This window comes from Tachyglossus aculeatus, chromosome 21 (genome assembly GCF_015852505.1).
Source record: "Tachyglossus aculeatus isolate mTacAcu1 chromosome 21, mTacAcu1.pri, whole genome shotgun sequence".
NCBI classification, from domain to species: domain Eukaryota; kingdom Metazoa; phylum Chordata; class Mammalia; order Monotremata; family Tachyglossidae; genus Tachyglossus; species Tachyglossus aculeatus.
In genome coordinates this window covers 28,181,149-28,202,372 of record NC_052086.1, presented here as the reverse complement: position 1 = coordinate 28,202,372, position 21,224 = coordinate 28,181,149, and the positions used below count along the sequence as shown (strand labels likewise).

The window sequence follows — 21,224 nt, the reverse complement described above, 5'->3', positions numbered from 1 at the left end:
GCCAGAGGCAGGATGTGAGCAAGAGGTCAATGGTGAGAGGTCGGCGGCGAGATAGAGATAGAGGTAGATAGATGTATCTTTGTTCTGATTCTACTTTCCCGCGAGGCCCAGACCATAGGATTAGCTGCTGTGGGTTTGTCCTCTAGGAATCAGAAAGAACTGCCATTGGGCAGAGATTCCCTGCAACAGTGGGGGGCAAGAGGCTAGTGAAGCAGCGTGACTCAGTGGAAAGAGCCTGGGCTTTGGAGTCAGAGGTCATGGGTTCAAATCCTGGCTCCGCCACTTGTCAGTTGTGTGACTTTGGGCAAGTCACTTAACTTCTCTGGGCCTCGGTTCCCTCAGCTGTAAAATGGAGATAAAGACTGTGAGCCCCCCATGCGACAACCTGATCACCTTGTAACCTCCGCAGCACTTAGAACAGTGCTTTGCACATAGTAAGCGCTTAATAAATGCTATCATTATTATTATTATTAGTGGCCTGAGTGCACCCCACCTTGAGCTGCTGTTCTCATCTTCCAAGTGTCACAGTGTCCAAGAATGAGTGTCCGATTATGTACACATTTATAAATTATACTTTATAAATTATTTATTTATAGTAATGTCTGTCTCCTTCTCTAGACCATAAGCTCCAATCAATCAATCAATCAATCAATGGCATTTATAAAGCATTTATGTGCAGAACACTGCTCTAAGCTGTGGGGAGAGTATAATACAACAGAATTAGCAGACACATTCCCTGCCCATATGGAACTTAAAGTCTAGAGAGGGAGACAAACATTAATATGAATGATTTATTTACTATTCCCTGCCTTTGTGGGCAGGGAATATGTCTACCAACTGTATTGCATTGTACTCTCCAAATCACTTAATATAGTGTTCTACACAAAGTAAATGCTCAGCAAATACCTCTGATGATGATGATTACCCCCATACACATCTGGATAACATCTGGGGAAGCAAGCAGTTTTCTGCAGCTTCAGGAGAATTAAATGATGGGGCCCATTTCCATTGCACAATTTTTTTTACGGTATTTATTAAGCACTTACTATTTTCAAGCACTGTTTTGGGGAGTTTGGGTGGGGGTGGTTTTAATGGTATTGTTAAGCATTTTCTCTTTGCCAGGCACTGTGCTAAGCACTGGAGTAAATACAAGTTTATCAGGTTTGGACACAGTCCCTGACCCACATGGGGCTCACAGTCTAAGTAGAAGAGAGTAGGATTTAATCCCCATTTTACAGTTGAGGCAACAGAGGCACAGAGAAGTTAAGTGATTTGCCCAAGATAACATAGCAAGCACTGGCAGACACAGGATTAGAAAACAGGGAAATATTAACAGGCCCTGCACTGGTGCTGGCGATGGAGGGGCCCTCTAGCTCTGCCTTCTTAATGTCCTGCCCACTCCTTTGTTTTTCTTTCTGCTTTTAAACGGTATTTATTAAGCACTTTCTATGTGCCAGGGACTGTACTAAGCACTGAGGTAGTTACAAGCTAATCAGGTTGGACACAGTCCCTGTCCCACATGGGGCTCACAGTGTTAATCCCCATTTTACAGATGAGGTAACTGAGGTACAGAGAATTAAATGACTCGCCCAAGGTCACCAACAGACAAGAGGCGGAACCGGGATCAGAACCCAGGTCCTTGGACACCCAGGCCGGTGCTCTTTCCACAAGTCCACGCAGCTTCCTGGCTCTTGCAGCTGCCGGGCCCTGCTGTTAAACTATTGTCATCACTGGCTTCTGCAGGCTCCAGCTCATGGACAGAATTCTGGAAACCTTGGATGGGCCGGGGGTGAGGACTAGAGGGGCAGAATCAGAGAAGAACCTAAAGGGGAGAATGAGGTAGAGAATGGAAAGGAAGAGAGAAGGACAGTGGGGGAAGCAGAGGAAGGAAGGAAGAGGATATTTTCCCACTGACCTCAATTACACTTTCTATCGTAGCAGCTTTCAAGCCCAGAATCCCCTGGGATCCAGACTGCAGGATGCCCTCTCCCTCCAATTCCTCCCACTGTTTCCATTTCCTCTTCTCCCCCACCCTTCACTGTAAAAACTGGGAGATACATGCCAACATGGGACTGCAACTTTCTTCATCTGGCTCAGATTCACGTTCATCACAGCAGACTTCATCTTTTAAAGGCCCACCATGCCGGTTAGCTTTGTTCAGGAAAATAAATGTGTCCCAAGGGACCCAAAACAGGTGGCGGGATGCACCCTCAAATTTCAGGACTGTCACTCCAAAATCAGTGTGTGGTTCCATTAGTCTGGAGATCCTGGTCATGACTTTGCTGCCTGCTTCCTCCTTGCCAGGCTGCAGGTGAGAAGATGAGGCCAAAGCAAAGAAGGAAGAGGCAGGAGACAAATAGCAGGGTTTCAGGTCTGTGCACTAGGCATTCTCTGTCTTAAAACCATAACTGCAGAGACACTAATCTCAACACCTTTTAACACCTACATATCAGCAAAGGAAATTTGTTTTTTTTTTTCCTCAGGAAAAATATCATCTAGGCTAAAGATCCAATTCTACAGAGAACTTAAAAGGCCTATTCACTTTCAGTAGATTAGGTAAATTGTGTTTCAGCGATTTACAAATGAAAGAGCACTTGCAAATTTCAGTCCAATTTTTGCCTCGCCATCAGACATCAGTGATGAGACCAGACAGGGATTCAGAGAGGGAAAGTGGTCTTAGCTGGGAGGAGGGGAGGTGGAAAGGAACAGTAAAAGGGAGCAGGTAGAGGTGGTGGAGCCGGGAGAGTGATTTGGTTACCACCCAGAAGACATTCAGTGACCTGGACGGCAAGTGGGCAGCTGACAAACTCAAGAGCCTACTGGAGAGACTGTGGGAATGGGAGTCAGAGGGTCATGGGTTCTCTTCCGGGCTCCAGCACTTGTCTGCTGTGTGACCTTGGGCAAGTCACTTTGCTTCTCTGGGCCTCAGTTACCTCATCTGTAAAATGGGGATTAAGATTGTGAGCCCCATGTGGGACAGGAACTGTGTCCAACCTGATTATCTTGTATCTACCCCAACACTTGGAACAGTGCCTGGCATATAGTAAGCATTTAATAAATACCATTTTTTTAAGCAAAAGAGCCCTGATCCTTCCCTGCTCCACGCAGTGGACTGTGAGAAATTCACCCAGCTGCTTCCAAAAAGGGCTTCAACCCTGCCACAGGAAGGACACATCCTCCTACTAGAAAGTTAGCCCAGAGCCCCTGCTCCCAAGCCCAGGACCTAGCCCACCAAAGATGATCCGAAATCCAGTAGCAAGAGATTAGACATTCTCCTTTCCCACTGACCTTTCTCCATGTCACTAAAAGAAAATGAAATGAAATTCTAGGGCCCTGATTCCCCATTCTCTCTTTGCCTCCAGTGGTGAGAGACAGATGGAGTTTAATCAACAATCCTAAAATGATTTTCAGTGACAGGCAAATTGATCAAGTGGTGAGGCGGGGAGTCTTCTCAACTTGCATAAACGGATTTGGTCCAAACAACAAGATTTGTACTGCCTCCCCAATACTTTTTCTCCCGAAAGATACACCTCTCCACCTTTCATTGGGTATATTTTGAAGACGGACCCCTAAAGGAGGGGCACAGGGGTGAAAATGTAATGAAATCTAGAGCCCATCAGAATGCATAAACCTGAATGCCGTTAGAAACAAATGCCTCAATGGAAAGAAACACCTGGGCAAAGACAAATTCTTTGGATTTTTTTTTAGATGGATTTTTTTTTCCATTTCAAACAGCACCTACAAAACTCCTGCTTTTGTTCAACAAAACTTTCACTCCCACACACAACAGAAGCTTTGCATCAAGAGGCACATTACAAGAAACCATCCTTTAGTTACCATCCTTCTTGGCCCATGAAGTGAGAATGTTTGACATTTGGGGTTCAGGAGTGTATATTTTAATAACAACGTCCCATTACACCGAGAGAACAATTACCAGCCGCTACAGCTGGCCCGGTTTAAAAATAACTAAGATCAGTACCTCTTCCTAATATGTCCCTTATTTATAACTGCAAAACAGGTTGCAACATCACAGTTTTCCCCTGGTGGGGAACGCTAATACTCTTTCATGTTTATGTGGTGCTTCTCTCTTATGTAGCACTTTCTAAAAATGTCTGAGCTTCAGGGTCAGCTTACCCCAGAGGAGCCATGTATAACAACAGAACTAATAACAATATAGTAACAACACCATCCTAGACCTTGCTAGCCCTTTTCCTCTTAAGGACTCTAAGTGCAAAACATCAGTGATTTCATTTTGACCTCCCAACATCTCCAATACGGAGGATGTCACATGTTCTTATTCCCATTCTCCATATAGGAAAACTGAGGCATCAAACTAGGGGGATGGGCGGGGAGGCAGAATGACTAGTCCAAGGTTAGAAGCAGCATGGCATAGTGGATAGAGCACAGTCCTGGGACTCAGAAGGTCAAGGATTCTAATCCTGGCTCCGGCACTTACCTGTTGTGTGACCTTGGGCTAGTCACTTCACTTATCTGGCCCTCTGTTACCTCATCTGTAAAATAGGGATTGAGACTGTGAGCCCCATTCGGGAAAGGGACTGTGTCCAACCCAATCATTCATTCATTCAATCGTATTTATTGAGCATTTACTCTTTGCAGAGCACTGTACTAAGCACTTGGGAGAGTACAATACAACAATATACAGTCACATTCCCTGCCCACAATGAGCTTACCATCTAGAGTCGGGGAGACAGACATCAATACAAATAAATTACAGATATTTACATAAGTGCTGTGGGGCTGGGAGTGGGGAAGAACAAAGGGAGTAAGGGTGATGAAGAAGGGAGTGGGAGAAGAGAAAAGGTGAGCAGGCTAGTCTGGAAAGCCCTCTTGAAGGAGATGTGCCTTCAACAATGCTTTGAAGGTGGGGAGAGTAACTGACTGTTGGATTTGAGGAGGGAGGACATTCCAGGCCAGAGGCAGGATGTATGGACCAGGGGGTTGGTGGTGAGACAAGTGAGACAGAGGCACAGTAAGAAGATTGCAGTAGAGGAGTGAAGTGTGCAGGCCAGGTAATAAAAGGAGAGTAGTGAGGTGAGGTAGGACGGGGCAAGGTAGTGGAATGCTTTAAAGACAATGGTGAGGAGTTTTGTTTGATGCAGAGGTGGCTGGGCAACGACTGGAGTTTTTTGAGGAGTGGGGTGATATACTCTGAACATTTTTGTAGAAAAATGATCTGGGCAGCAGAGTGAAGTATGGACTGGAGTGGAGAGAGACAGGAGGCAGGGAGGTCAGCAAGGAGGCTGATGCAGTAATCCAGGCAGGGTAGGATGAGTGATTGTATTAACGTGGTAGCAGTTTGGATGGAGAGGAAAGGTCACATTTTAGCAATACTGTGAAGGTGGGACCAACAGGATTTAGTGATGGATTGAATGTGTGGGTTGAATGAGAGAGAGGATTAGAGGATAATGCCAAGATTATGGGCTTGTGAGACAGAAAGAATGGTGGTGCCTTCTACAGTCATGGAAAGTCAGGGGGAGGTCAGGTTTGGGTGGGAAGATAAGGAGCTCTGTTTTAGACATGTTAAGTTTGAGGTGACAGGAGGATATCCAAGTGGAGATGTCTGGAAGGCCGGAGGAGATGCGAGACTGGAGAGAGGGAGAGAAAGCAGGGCTGGAGATGTAGATTTGGTATCATCCACATAGAGGTGGTAGATGAAGCCATGGAAGTGAATGACTTCTCCAGGGCAGTGGCACAGAGTAAGTGCTTAACAAATACCACAATTATTATTATTGTTGTCAGGTAGCTACTGGCAGAACCAGGATTAGAAATCAAGTATCTGTCTCATTCACCATTCTTTTAGGAAAATGCCTGGTTCAACTCCCAGGGAGAACTTCAAAATCCTTCCCCATCACCACCCCTTCCCATCATTCCTTGTAAATATTTCTTCCATTGTGTACTTCTGGCCAGAAAGAGAGACTTTTCACTTTTCACTTGGTCACATAGCCCTCCTTCGTACTGAACATGGCACTATTGGTGGTGAAGTTCACCTATGAGTGTGTGTGTGTGTGGTTGGAAGGGCCATTGTGGGACATACAGTTCCCATTATACTATGTCCACATTGTACTGTCATCTTTAATGTTAGCAGCACCTGGTGCAGTTTTCCTAGCAAATGAGAGATAAGGAGAGAAATGAGAGAAATACCTGCTCCCCTTCCTAATTAGACTGTGAGCCCTGTGTGGGACTGATAATAATAATGGTATTTGTTAAGTGCTTACTATGGGCAAAGCACTGTTTGAAGCGCTGGGGGATACAAGGTGATCAGGTTGTTCCACGTGGGGCCCACAGTCTTAATCCCCATTTTACAGATGAGGGAACTGAGGCTCAGAGAAGTGAAGTGACTTGCCCAAAGTCACACAGCTGACAAATGGCAGAGCCAAGATTAGAACCCATGATCTCTGACCCCAAGCCCGTGCCCTTTCCACCAAGCCACGCTGCTTCTCTGATCTGATTTGCTCTGATTCTCTGATCTGATGACTGATCTGCATTAACACTATCTACCCCAGTGTTTAATACAGTACTTGGCACATAACGAGTGCTTAAATACCACTATTATTATTATTGTTTTTATTATAAAGTTTTTGCTCAGAAAGAGCCCTGACTTCCTTGACAGCAACTCACCATGCTGGTCTGTCCTCAGCAACTTACTCCCAGTTTTCAGGTGAGATGCAGAATTGCCTGAGGCTTAGTATTTACTATGTCCTTATTGTCACATTTAATGGGTGATTCTCCCTCTTACTGGCCTTAATCTTTGATGCTACTTTGGGGAAAGATAATCCATTCCTGGTCCTCTTTAAGAGGACATCCAGCCCTGGGCAGGGACCCCAACCAAGAGGGAGAACTCGGAGGGCAGAATCCATTCAGCTTGCATCTTACAACATCCTACTTCTCCCTGCAACTTTTCCGTCTCAGAAACAGAATCCCAGCAAAGACATCTCGCCATCCTCATTTCCCTCATTCCAATGGTTTCCTTGTCCTCAAGAAATTTCATCCTCCTGCCCATCCCAGTGGGCTAGGCTACGGGCACAGAGAGGGAAACTAAGGCCCAGAAAGGGGGACTCATTTGTCCAAGTCCTCACAGCAAGTCAGTGGTAGAAACCAAGCAGCTCTAAATCTATCAGACCCTTGTGCCTGTAGCCTGAAGTCTGTGTGCAAGCATACATCTGAGTGAGGGGGAAAAGAAATCATATTAGAAGCGGGTGGAGAACTTCCAACTAAGTTAATTAAAATTGACTGAGAGAGCCGAGAAGGGAAAGGCACCGGGCAGAGCTGAGAGAGGCCCTAGTCTCTGCTCTCCAGGAGCAAACATCTTAAATCACATGGAGGCAAACCGGGGATGCTGAGCTTATGCAAGTAGCTGCCATGCGACCCAGCCCTGTCAGTGAACGAAAACTCTCCTTCTCCAAACCAGGGGAACTGTCCAGGGTCTGACCTGATCCACTTCCACAGCAACTGTTCAAACCCTCCCTCAGGATTTCTACAGAAAAGGTTTGCTTTGGGAAACAAAGGCAAGAGCCCACCTCCTCCCAACTCACTGAAGCCACCTAGAAGCCGGCTTAAAGGAAACAGACTCAGGTGCCTCAGTCAGTCTGTCCCTCTGATGGTGAACGATGCGTACCGATCTGGGTCATGAAAGCCCAGCAGAGAACGGTTACTGTCAGGGAAGCCTAGCTGAATGCAAAAGGCCAGGGGACATTTAGTTTCTTGAGGAGTGTCTCTCTCATATAATTACGACAGATCCCTGGACCTTGGGAGGTCAACTGGTCCATCTCGCCAGTTCTATTCTTAAACTGGCCCAGGTGAGCGGTAATCTTACTTGATTCTAGAGACTACCAGAGGAAGATCTCAAATCATCCCTGTTTCTAGCAACCCTAGCTAACAGAGAAAGGCCTCTTTAGGTCTAGCTTAAATACCTCATCTTAAATATCTCAGTCTTTTAGACTGTGAGCCCACTGTTGGGTAGGGACTGTCTCTATATGTTGCCAACTTGTACTTCCCAAGCGCTTAGTACAGTGCTCTGCACACAGTAAGTGCTCAATAAATACGACTGATGATGATCTCATGCTGAAGTCCATGCTCTTTTCCTCCCATTGGCTTCAGAGGAGACAGAGAGGCCTTGGGCATAGTCCTTACAATCATTACTTCACCCTTCCTCTTCCCCTCACCACCTGCCCTGTCACAGCCTTCACCTTTCCAACCCACTGTCCACTCCCTGCTAGCTACTCCCCAAATTGAAGGTTGGACTGTTCATGAAAGGCAGAAGAAGCAGGGAAGAAGTAAGCATCAACACTTTGCTTAAACCATGTGGCCCAGAGGAAAGAGCAACAGCCTTGGAGGCAGAGGACCTGGGTTCTAATCCCGGCTCTGCCACGTGTCTGCTGTGTGACCTTAGGCTAGTCACTTCACTTCTCTGTTCCTCGGTTACCCCATATGTAAAATGGAGATTAAATCCTACTCCCTCCTACTTATACTGTGAGCCCACTGTGGGACAGGGACTGTGTCCAACCAGATTAACATGTATCTACCCCAGTGCTTAGAACAATGTTTGGCACACAGTAAGCGCTTAACGAGTACTATAAGTATTATTACTGTTATCAGGAGGATGGCCTGCTGCAATGTAGTGGTGATCATTGCAATTACATTGTCTCCTAAATACATGATCTGAAGTCCAGTTGTAACCAGTGGGCTCACCTTGAAGGTTCTCTCTTTCTCCCTTTCCCCCTACAGCCATCCCAAGCCTAGGCCCCAAATAAATCAGACTGAGGCAGGATGCATGGCTCTTGGGTTAAATCCCAGATTCCTGGCAGATCACAGCTTATGGAAAGCCAGTCAATACCCTACACTCCCTACCATCGGGAGCTCCCCTTCTCCACGCCTTTCTTCCCTTACTTCATGGCCCCCACCTCCTCAAAATAAATTCTCTGAAATACTTCTTTAATTCCACAGCAAAACTTCCTGGTGGAACACAAACAGAAGAGAGCATCAGCAGCTTCAATCAATCATATTTATTAAGTGCTTATTGTATGCAGAGTGCTATACTAAGCACTTGGGAGAGTACAGTATAACAATATAACAGAGTTGGTAGACACGTTCCCTACCCCACAACAAGCTTACAATCTAGAAGTGGAGACAGGCATTAATAAAAATAAATAAATTACAAAGATAATAAGTATTGTGGGGATGAGGTGGGGGGGTGAATGAAAGGAGCAAATCAGGGTAGAAAGGAAATGAGGGCTTAGTCAGGGAAGGCTTCTCAGAGGAGACGTGCCTTCAATAAGGCTTTGAAGTTGGGGAGAGTAATTGTCGGATATTCATTCATTCATTCCTTCAATCATATTTATTGAGTGCTTACTGTGTGCAGAGCACTGTACTAAGCGCTTGGGAAGTACAAGTTGGCAACATATGGAGAAGGTCCCTACCCAACAATGGGCTCACAGTCTAGAAGGGGGAGACAGACAACAAAACAAAACATGTGGACAGGTGTCAAGTCGTCAGAACAAATAGAATTAAAGCTAGATGCACATCATTAACAAAATAAATAGAATTGTAAATATGTACAAATAAAATAGGATATGAAGAGAAAGTGCCCTCCTGGCCAGAAGCTGGATGTGGGCAAGAGGTCAGAGGCAAAATAGATGAGATGGAGGTACAGCAAGTAGGCTGGCATTAGATGAGCCAAGTTTGCAGTTTGGGTTGTAGTAGAAAAGTAGTGAGATGAGGTAGGAGTGGGCAAGGAGATTGAGTGTCTTAAAGCCGACGGAAAGGAGTTAATGTTTGTCGTGGAGATGGATGGGCAACCACTGGAGGTTCTTGAGGACTGAGAGAAACATGAACATTTTTGTTCATGCCCTAGTGGTCCCTTTTATGACCATTTCAACATTCTGGCAAGCAAATGATTTAGAAACATTTTGAAGTCCAAATTCTTAGACACCTTCAACCAAATAAAAGTGACAAAATAGATGGTGCAAGTTGATGGGCCCAGATGTCCCAGGAACTACCTCTGTCAAACCAGATTGAGGCCTGAGCAGAAAGTGTCTCGCCAATTTGAAGATGGTAATGGAAAATGGAAAGGAGATTATACCCATAGCAAGCTGGGCTATGTCTGTCCTGCCTGTGTGGTGTCTGTGAAAGCTCCCATCTCATTTCTGAGATTAAATATAGTCTCTTTATCGCCTAATCATTCCAGTCCCCTGCTAGGAGATTATTCAGAGATGAGAGGTGCCCAATACTAGCCACATTTTCTGCAGCCCACAGGCATTCCCCCTGTAGACTGTACGCTTGTTATGGACAGGGAACGTGTCAGCTAATTCTGTTGTAGTGTCCTCTCCCAAATTCTAGTACTAGTGCTCTGCACATAGTAAGTGCTCGATAAATACCACTGATTGATTGATTCCAGAGAGAAGACCCATCCCAAGAACCGACCCGCCCTGGCCCTGTTGAGCTTGTGAGAACCGACATACTCGCGGCACCAGATGGTATGGCCCCAGCAAGAAAATGCAAAAGAGAGAGTATAAATAAAGTGACTGTATACAACCACAGATAGAAATGGAAAAACAATGACAGAAACCAACTCCAAAAGTTGCAAGACCAGAATAGGCGCATGGTACTGATGCTCTAAAAATAAAAGGGAAACCAACTACCCAGCAGAAAGCCAGACGGTGTCACAATTCAGGTTGCCCGATTTCAGTTTGAAGAATTTGGGACCCTGACTGCGGCCCGGCTTCTCCCATTCTCCGGACCTGCAGATAGGTGGGTGGTTGTGCCAATTCTAGACTGTGAGCCCATTGTTGGGTAGGGATTGTCTCTATCTGTTGCCAAACTGTACTTTCCAAGCACTTAGTACAGTGCTCTGCACACAGTAAGCACTCAGTAAATACAACTGAATGAATTAATTAAATGTTGAGTGGTCGGGTCATCCCTCTCAGTAGGTCTTTCCAGGAAAACTGAACAAGGCAATGAATGGAGGGGCCTTCCTGGGTACATGGGAAGGCAGGTGGTCCTCTTCATCATGCAATGCTACTCTTCTGGAGATATTATTACCTAATTCCATGGTCATTTTTATTTGGGGGGACTTCATTAGTTTGGTGAGTGGGAAAAGATTTTAAACACAGATGAAAAGAAATTCAGGTACTACCCCTAGCTAGAACCTGCTACTTCTCTGCTGTGTGACCTTGGGCAGGTCACTTAATCTCTCTGTGCCTCAGTTCCCTCAACTGTAAAATGGGGATAAAAAGATCGTGAGCCCTGTGGGAAACAAAACAACAGATAATCAGCCCAATCTGATTTGCTTCCTACCTACCCCAGTGCTTAACCGGTCAGTTGCACTTAATCAGTGTCATAATAATTGCTGCACCGAATCACAGTTTCTTACCCTAAAATTCAGTGGGAGTAGAATTAAATTTTAAGTTATAGAGTTAGCAAATGGGTAAATTCAGTCTAATTGACCAGGAGAGCAGTGTTTTGAATAACACCCTGATTCCAGGGGCCGAATCTTCCTCAGTAATAAAATCCACCAAATCAAATTGGATTCTATTGATTTTTATGTACCTGTTTGGGAGCTGAAGCCTAAAAAGTCATCACTGATCAATTAGAGTCAGATGTCTATGAGTGTATCTCTGAAAGGTAGGGCTCCACCGGGCAATTTGGAGAAGGGAAGACTCAAAAATTAAATTTCAATGAAAAACAAGGACTTTCCTGTTCTTCCAAGTATACAAGAAGGATGGCAACACCCCTGTAGTGCAAAGTGACAGGAGGGTAAAGCAGGGCTAATAAACAAATAACTCTCTGACTCTCCCACAAATCACAATCACCAGAGCTCGTTGAAGGCAATGTCACCAGTCAAAGCTTAAGAATAACAGATGCCATGGCCAAAGCCTGCAAAAACACCCAATATTCATCTTCTTGAATGCTATTTTATGCAGCTGCATGTTGGCAAGCGGCGTGGCCTAGTGGAAAGAGCAAGAGCTTGGTAATTAGAGGACCTGGATTCTAATCCCAGCTCTGCCACTTACCAATAATAATAATAATAATTTTGGTATTTGTTAAGCGCTATGTGCCAAGCACCGTTCTAAGCACTGGGGAAAATACAAGGTAATCAGGTTGTCCCACAGGGGGGCTCACAGTCTTAATCCCCATTTTCCAGATGAGGGAACTGAGGCCCAGAGAAGTTAAGTGAGTTGCCCAAAGTCACACAGCTGACAAGTGGTGGGGCTGCGTAATCCTGGACAAATTACTTAACTTCTCTGTGCCTCAGTTCCCCCATCTGCAAAATGTGGATTCAATACCTGCTCTTGCTACTTGTAACCTTGAGCCCCACGTGGGATCTAATTATCCTGCATCTATTTAGCACTTAGTAGAGTGCTTCCCAAAATATACTAAGTGCTTAATGAATACTTTTATTATTATTATTATTAGAGACCCAGTGTGGTGTAGTAGAGCGAGAGCCTGGGGGTCAGAAGGAAGTGTTCTAATTTATTCAGTCATATTTATTGAGTGCTTACTGTGTGCAGAGCACTGTACTAAGTGCTTAGCACTGTTCTAATCCTGGCTTTGCCACTTGTTTGGGCAAGTCACTTCACTCCTCCGGACCTCAGTTACTTCATTTATAAAATGGGGATTAAGACTATGAGAGCCATGTGGGACAGGGACTGTGTTCAACCTGATTTGCTTGTATCTACCCCAGTGCTGGACAGTGTCTGGCACATAGTAAGCATTTAACACATATCAAAATTATCATTTTAATCTTAAAGTTTTGTGCCCTTATCAGCAAAGGAGCAGTACCACCAACAATTCAGTGCAGCTCTCTGAGAAACAGAGACCCCCCAATTCAATCAGGGAATCCGGGCAGGCTAATCCACCTCATCCATTCAGGACAGGCAGGGGGTTAATTGAACTCTTAGAGATCTTTCCAAAATGAAAGATTTCACAATCAACCTTGGAAGTTAGTACCACTGGCTAACGATCCTTCTCCATTGGAAATTATTCCCAATATCTAACTCAAATCCCTTCTGCTGAAACTTTAAGTCCATTGCCTCTTGCTCTGCCCTGGAGAACCCAACCCTTGTAAGCTTGTTGTGGGTAAGAAATGTGTCCATTTATCATTATATTGTACTCTCCCAAGAACTTAGTACTATACCTTGTGTTCAGTAAGCACTCAATAAATATGATTGAATGAATGAATGAAAAGTTGTTATTATTGTTATTGTTAATAATAATAATAATGACATTTATCAAATAGTCTATGACAAACCCCGTGCTTAGCTCTTGAATGGACACTAGCTAATCAGACTGGATGCAGTTCCTATCTCACACGGGGCTCACAATCAAGAAGGAAGGGAGAGCAGGGATCTTGTCCCCATTTTGTAGCTGAGGAATCTGAAGCCCAAAGGGGATGAGTGATTTACCTAAAAAATCACAGAGTTTGCCAATGGCAGGCCTGGGATTGGGACCCAATTCCCCCAAATTATGCTCCTTCCCCAAAGCCACGCTGCTTCCCCTTCATATAATAATGATGCATCTTATACTTAATGATGGTTACTAAGCAATCCAACCCTCCTAGGTTGGAAAATGGTCACTGTAACAGGAAACCTGACCTAGAAAATTGAAGTGGGGGTGGAGGGAATCAATCAATTGTATTTATTGAATGCTTACTGTATGCTGGAAACTACTAAGCTCTTGCAAAAGTACAGTATAATAGAGATGATAGGCACATTCCCTGCCCACAGTGAGCTTGCAGTCTACATGGGAGACAGACATTACTATAAATAAATAAATTACGGACATATACATAAGTGCGATGGGGCCAAGGAAGGGGTGAGTAGAGGGAAGGGGAGAAATGAGGATAAGGGAGAGATCATCCATCAGGACTGAGGATGAATTTCCTGGCAATGGAAAGGGACAGCCAGGGAAAATAATCCTCCACCCCAACCATCTACAGCTTAGCCATTCACAGCGCCTTTGAGGCAGTACAGCGGCAGCCAAGTGAGGAAGGCGGCCAAAAAGCCAGCCAAGGTGGCAGCTGAGGAGACAGCAACACACCCAGGGCCAACGGCAGAAAGATACATTCCAGAGCTCAGCATCTGGGACCCAGTGCTGCCAACACACACCCCCGGCTTGAAGACACAACTACTGCCAGTGTCATGAGAGACGTGCTGTGACAGGAGGATGATGTCTCAGTCAGAGCCTCACCAGGGGACCTGCAGGCTCTCTGTGTGTGAAAAGTGCAACCAGCTCATTTCCAAAGAAAATATAAACCAGAGTGTTGCTTAAGCACTTCTGCGGCACTAATGGCCTCTTGTGGATGGCTCAGCACCTTTCTGCATGCCCTAGCCTCCCCCTAGCAGGAGGTGGGAAGGGGTGGAGAATGCTGCCTGCCTCGATGGCAGCGGTGATGGGCAATCCATGATCTCACCAACTGAGGAAAGGGACCCGTGGTGAACTGCCACCACACTCTGGTCACTTTCCACAGGGATTTGGGGGCAAGGTGGGCGCTGAACTGTGCCAACTAAAATTTGGGACAAAATCCACCTGCAACCACTGGCTGGCACAAGTTCCCAAGGCAGGATGGAGCCGCCAGAGGCCTGGTTGGAAATAGGAACAAATAATCAAAAGCACTTAAGAGGAAGCAAAGTTTCCAGATGTAGAAGAGGAAAAGCAGATTTCCTTTGTGGGCTGAGAAGAATGGAACTAAATCATTCCGTGGTGGTGACTAGACAGTCCAAGGTATCCTTTACTTTCCGGAGTACGAACATCAAACCCAGTCTGTCTACACAGCCTGGCATCTTCCACAAAAACACACCCTTCCCTTGCTCTGGATAGGCAGGGCTCTTTGGGGAAAAGGCTTAGGCAAGCATCTTACCCTCTTTCAGAGACCATCAGCTTCTAATGCCCTTTGAGGGAAATGGAATGACACTTTCCATGCCTGCAAAAAAGTAATTTACACTAGCCAAAGAGAAAATAGAGTCCGGTGAGCATGGGCTAGAGGCCAAACCGCATTTATTAATTCATTCAATCATATTTATTGATCATTTACTGTGTGCAGAGCACTGTACCAAGTGCTTGGGAAGTACAAGTTGGCAACATATAGAGACGGACCCTACCCAACAGTGGGCTCACAGTCCAAGTGACCTAAGGACCCCCTTCAGCCCTGCACCCCAGCACACCTGCTACATACAGCATGTGAAGCATGTGGAGGGACCAAAAATCTCCCTTCAGCCCCCTGCAGCCTAAAACAAAAATTCTGGTTGTCCTCTATGCATCCAGTCCACCAGCTGAGAGCTCATGGCTGCCATTTACTTGATTTGGTTGTCTTGAACAGCATGCTGGGGGAGTGGGGGTGCCAATCAATCAGTGGTATTTATTGAATGCTTACTGGATGAAAAGCACTGTACAAAGGGCTTGGAAGAGTACAGTAGGGTTGGTGGACGCAATCCCTGCCCTCAAGGAGCTTACCGCCTAGAGGGGGAGACATTTTAAAATACATTACAAGTAGGGGATTTGGCAGAGTGCAAGGATAAGAACGTGGGTGGTGTGGTGTGAGTATTCAAGTGCTTAAGGGGTAGTATACACCTAAAAGCATAGGCAACCCTGAAGGGAGGGCAAAATAGGGCGGGAGGAATGAGTGTTTAGCAAGGGAAGTCATCCTACTGTGATTTTAGTAGGGCTTTGAAGACGGGGAAGAGTTGGATTGTTGGATATTAGTGGGGAGGGTGGGGGGGGCAGTATAGCTTAAAGTGGTTTGCCATCATCATGTACATTTTGAGTGTCAAATGCCCCTGGCTAGTGCAGAAGAGTCACACTTTCCAGGTGCCCACGTTCGGTGGAAGAACAGGCAAACAGCTTACCCCCGGAGTCTTGGCTATACTGACCTCAAACTGCTTGCCTCCCATTCAATTATTTGCATATTTCTGGGGCAGGAGATTCCAGAGGTGCATCTCCCTTCCTTAGGAGAAGCAGCGTGGCCCAGTGGAAAGAGCACAGGCTCGGGAGTCAGAGGTCAAGGGTTCGAATCCCGGCCCCGCCACTTGTCAGCTGTGTTACCTTGGGCAAACCACTTAACTTCTCTGTGCCTCAGTTACCTCACCTGTAACATGGGGATTAAGACTGTGAGCCCCAAGTTGTCACCTGATCACCTTGCATCCCCCCCAGTGCTTAGAACAGTGCTTTGCACGTAGTAAGCACTTAACAAATACCACCATTATTATTATCATTATTATCTCCCCCGGGCCCAACTCGATTGGCATCTTCTGGATATTGCCCATGTCATCCTAAAAATCCATCTCAGCTCTAAAAACTCCACTCCCTCCCGATCCCCCGACAGCTCCAGTACACATTGCACATACGTATGTATCTGTTATCTAAGAGAAAGAGAGGCAGACCAGGCAGTATTAAGAGCAGATTCTATGCTTCAAAACCGACCCTCACTTCTAAGCCTCCGCGTATGACACATAGCTACCCTTGTTACACGGCCTCCACCTACTCCGGATTTCATAGAGACAGAGCATAATGTGTCAAACAGGGGACCCATGTCCCTTTTCGGCAGCATCAGTTCCAACCGCATTGCTAAGCTGAAAAGCCCACAGTGTGAACCAAGTGGCTTAGAGAATGGCCCCAAGTTGCACAGAAGTCGGTTAAGCTGGGAGATTTGTGCTAACTGTTTTAAAGTATGTTTCCATATGCTTCAGCACTCAGGATGCTGAAAGAAGTACACCCACCAGGAGCTCTTACCATGGCAGCTACCCACGCAGGAAAGGGGGGAAAAATACGAAGAGAAGACAATCACTGCCATGTGATGGGAAAGAATCACTCCACAGCTGCTGTGCCTATCTTCAGAGATTTAGTTCACCGGCATTTAAATCAAATGGCTGCTTGTAAATAATGCAAGAAAAATTCCAAAATAACCGGAAAGTCAAAGCAACTGAAAAAAAAAAGTTTGGGCTGTAACCTTTCCCACAGTTGGTGCGGAAATGTCTTGCAGGAAATTAAATCTCGGTTCTTCTTTATTTTCCCCTCTCTATTGATTGCGTGTTTGAGCTTTGCTAAATATAGCATTGCAGAATTGTTTGCTTATGTCCCCAATGAGAATTGATGAAACACTTGTGAGTATTGTTTAAGCCCCGGGGGCTCAGTATACAGCGTTATGATGAGATAGTTCCCCCACCCAAAGTCTCATTCAGAGTTAACTGCCAAGACCAAAGAAGGCACGACATCTGTACGCCGGTTCAGAACTGGTGCTTCCCCACCAGAACTTTGGCCTTTAGCTGGATTTGCAAACTCTTTTCCCAGGCACCAGTGTCCTAGAGGGTTGAGAGAAGCCTCTTTCCCAGCAGAGAAAGGGGCAAAGAGAGGAGGAGGAAAAGGAAAAAAAAAAAAGAGGGAAAATAATTGTTGCATGCTTACACAAGGCATTAAAGAGGCTATTTTTCTCTGAAAGTTCGTGTTTTCATATAATAGACAAAAGAGCACAAAAGAGGCTTTGACCCTGATAGAGAAATATAAAAGTAGGGACAAATTATTATTTTCAAGTCACGGTGATTGGGCACTTTTAAGAATAACCCCTTAGCTACAGCTAGGAGGAAAACAGTCCCTGAGCCTCAGCATAAACCTCCCCAGGAAAACTGCAGAAAAATACCAAAAGCCAAACAGAATCTCTCCACCGCTTGTTAGCAATGGCACTGGAGAATTAAATACTTAAAGCCTTGGTCCATCTCTAACACATTTGAGGAACTGATTTTGCTTGGAAAAAAAATAACAAGGATGAGCATCAGAGAGGGGAAAACAGGGTTTCTACAAGCGCAGGCTTAGGGAGGAAAGGGAGTTCACCTACGGGAAATATTTACGTTCTCCCATAAAACACATGTGGGCATTCCTGATGTCCAATTACATCCTACCACATCCAGTGGAAAACTAAAAAGGGACTTTGTTTATTTTTCCCCCTCACTGCCCCTTTTCTAGGAAAACAATATGAGAAATTTCTAAAAAAATTTCCCAAGTTCTCCCTCTCTGCAGCTAGTTCTAAAGGGGCTTGTGTAGGCAGGGAGGATGGGGTGTCCTATCCTCAGAGAAATCTTGTGACTCCCCAAGATGAGGAGCTCCCGAACTGCTGTGCCTGCCTGCCTTTTGCTTTCTTTAGTACAAACAGAGGGGACAGGAAGTTAGAGGAACTGAAAGAGAGGATGGTATTTGGGAATGAGTTGTTCACAGAACATAAACGCCTGCTCCCAGAATTGGGCACGTTCGAAAGTGAAAAATCAATCCCTGAATATGAGACACACACAAAAAAAATTGTAATCTGTTTAACCTTCTGTCTCCTCCCAACATTGGCAACTCCCTAGGTTTCTTCTGGCCCCCAGAGAGGCAAGCCGAGTGACTGGCTATTTTCCTAAATGAGTGGACTTTGAGTCTTTTTTTTTTTTTAAGTTAAAACAGCTGATCCCAAAAATCCATCTAAGATTTACAGGAGAGGGGCCCCCGGGGTCAGAAGTTGCCTTTCCAAAACTGAGGGATCAGACTGTTATTTGGGGATGGGAAAAGGAGGGGGGACCTAGCCTGCCTACGGACCAGGGAAGTAAATCCAAGTGAGCTCCCTAGCCCTTTCTCAACTACTGGTTTGTGGTCCATCTCTCTCCCCCTTGTGAACTACCACGCTGAGATGCTCACAGGTGGGGAGAAGTTAAAGGTGAATGCGGGCAACAAAGGGTAAAGGGGAGTCCGTAGTACCACGGACAGTCGGATTTCCCGCAGCAGACTTCAACCTGTCCAAAGCAGGGAATGTAAACCGGGCTGACAAGAAACACCAAAAGATAAGTAGCGTTGCTGCCAAGCTCCGCGCTCTGAAACCCTACCACTCCTCCTGTTGCCTCCACTAACCACTTTCTCTGCACAAAAGCAGCCCTTTCCCCGTCTCGGTCCCCAGTAAATTTGACGGCAAAAAAAGGCTTTCGAAGGGAAAGGACGGACTGAATTCTTCCTCCAAACGCACAAGCACAGTTCCTTTCAGGGGGCAAATAGCTATTGCATAAGACATGGAGCTAAAGCACAGGAGGTACCCACGATGGTGGGGGAGAGGGGGGAACAGACTGACCTTAGCCAGTCAGCGGTCAGAAGCAAGGCTGCTGCTACCGCTGCTGTTGCTGGAGAAGACCCCCAGCCTCCCAGGCTGTCACCAGCCCCTCTCTCCCAGAATCAACTGGAGAAACTCCCCAGCCCCCCAGGATGTCTCCAGCCCCTCTCTCCCAGCGTCAGCTGGAGAGACCCCCAGCCCCCACCCCACCCCCAGGATGTCCCCAGCCCCTCTCTCCCAGCATCAACTGGAGAAATCCCCAGCCCTCCAGGATGCCCCCAGCTCCTCTCTCCCAGCATCAACTGGACAGACGCCCAGCCCTCCAAGCTGACCCCAGCCCCTCTTGCCCAGCATCAGCTGGAGAGACCCCCCAGCTTCCCAGGATGTCCCCAGCCCCTCTCTTCCAGCATCAGCTGGAGAGAACCCCCCAGGATACCCGCAGCCCCTCTCTCCCAGCATCAGTTGGAGAGACCCCCCACCCCCCAGCCCTCCAGGATGTCCCCAGCCCCTCTCTCCCAGCATCAGCTGGAGAGACCCCCCCAGCCCCCCAGGCTGTCCCCAGCCTCTCTCTCCCAGCATCAGCTAGAGAGACCCCAGCCCCGCAGGATGTCCCCAGCCCCTCTCTTCCAGCATCAACTGGAGAGATCCCCAGCTCCCCAGGATGTCTCCAGCCCCTCTCTCCCAGCATCAACTGGAGAGACCCCCCAACCCTCCAGGATGTCCCCAGCCCCTCTCTTCCAGCATCAACTGGAGAGACCCCCCCCAACCCCCCAGGATGTCCCCAGCCCCTCTCTCCCAGCATCAGCTGGAGAGACCCCAGCCCCCCAGGATGTCCCCAGCCCCTCTCTCCCAGCATCAGCTAGAGAGACCCCAGCCCCACAGGCTGTCCCCAGCCCCTCTCTCCCAGAATCAACCGGAGAGATCCCCAGCTCCCCAGGATGTCCCCAGCCCCTCTATTCCAGCGTCAACTGGAGAAACCCCCAGCCCTCCAGGACGCCCCCAGCCCCTCTCTTCCAGCATCAACTGGAGAAACCCCTAGCCCCCCAGAATGTCCCCAGCCCCTCTCTCCCAGCATCAACTGAAGAAACCCCCAGAGTTCCAGAACGCTCCCAGCCCCTCTCTCCTAGCATCAGTTGGAGAGACCCCCAACCCGTCCCCAGCCTCAGTTTGCTGAGAAGTTACCAAACGGCATATGGGGCTGCCCTTTCCTACATGGGTGAAAGCGGGGCACTCCAGGAAAACCCAGAGAGAGCTGAAAAGCGGGGAAGGACAAGAATGTGTCCCGAAAGTGGGGTTGGATATGGGAGGTCAGTTGTTCCCTGCTTTTCAAGGGCGATGCTGGGGAAAGGAGAGTGGGGTGGCAAGGGGGGAGGAGGGGGCCGGGGTCCTCCCCCTGGGGCAGATTCGAGCTTGCCCCTGGGAGGGAGAGGTGGCCATTCCTCCCGGCCCCTAACTTTGGGCGTCTGTGCTTCTGTGGGGCTGCCGGTGGCCTCCCCGCGGCCCCGCCCGTTCCGGGGGAAATTTTGGGGGGGACCCAAAGGCGAGACGGGGGTGGGACGGGGAGGGGGCGAAGGGAGGGGGGCCCCGGGGAGGGGGCGAAGGGAGAGGGCCCCCCGCCCGCCCTCCCGCCTGCTCCATCTGGGCGCCCAGGGGAAAGTTGGCGGGGGTCTTACCTGGGCACGGGAGCGCGGCGAGGGCCAGCAGGAGCCGGAGGGCCCCCAGGGCCGGGCCCGGCATGGTCGAGGGCGCGGGGACCCGGGGAGGCGAGGCCCCCGGAGGAGCGGAGCGGAGCGGAGCGCAGCCCGCAGCGCAGCCCGCAGCGCGGCCCGCAGCGGGGTCCCCCCCGCCCCCCGGCTCGGAGCGCCGTGCCAACCGGGCGCCAGGGCTTGCTCAGGGCATCGGCCGGCCACGGCCCGCTGCCCCGCCCGCCATCCTCGGAGGGGTGGGCTGGGGGACCCCCACGGGGGCCACGGGGGCCACGGGGGCCAGGGAGCGGGGCTCCGGACGGGCTCGGCCCCCCTGCCCCTCCTCTGCCCCTCCTCTGCCCCTCCTCTGCCCCCTGGCCCGCTACCAACGGCCGGCTGCCATGGCTCCTCCCCAGATGCAGCAGCAGCAGCAGCGGCGGCGGCAGCGGGGGCGGCAGGGG

The 21,224-nt window shown here is 48.0% G+C and overlaps 1 protein-coding gene across 1 annotated transcript in view; it reads right to left on the bottom strand.

Annotated features, from left to right (window-relative positions):
• Positions 1-20,815, bottom strand: part of TMEM132B (transmembrane protein 132B) — a 589,472-nt gene extending 568,657 nt beyond the window's left edge. Inside the window, exon 1 of the mRNA XM_038762741.1 lies at positions 20,752-20,815. Within this exon, the coding sequence (XP_038618669.1) occupies positions 20,752-20,815 (64 nt within the window). The remainder of the gene's footprint in view (positions 1-20,751) is intronic.
• Between the last annotated feature and the right edge of the window lie 409 nt (positions 20,816-21,224).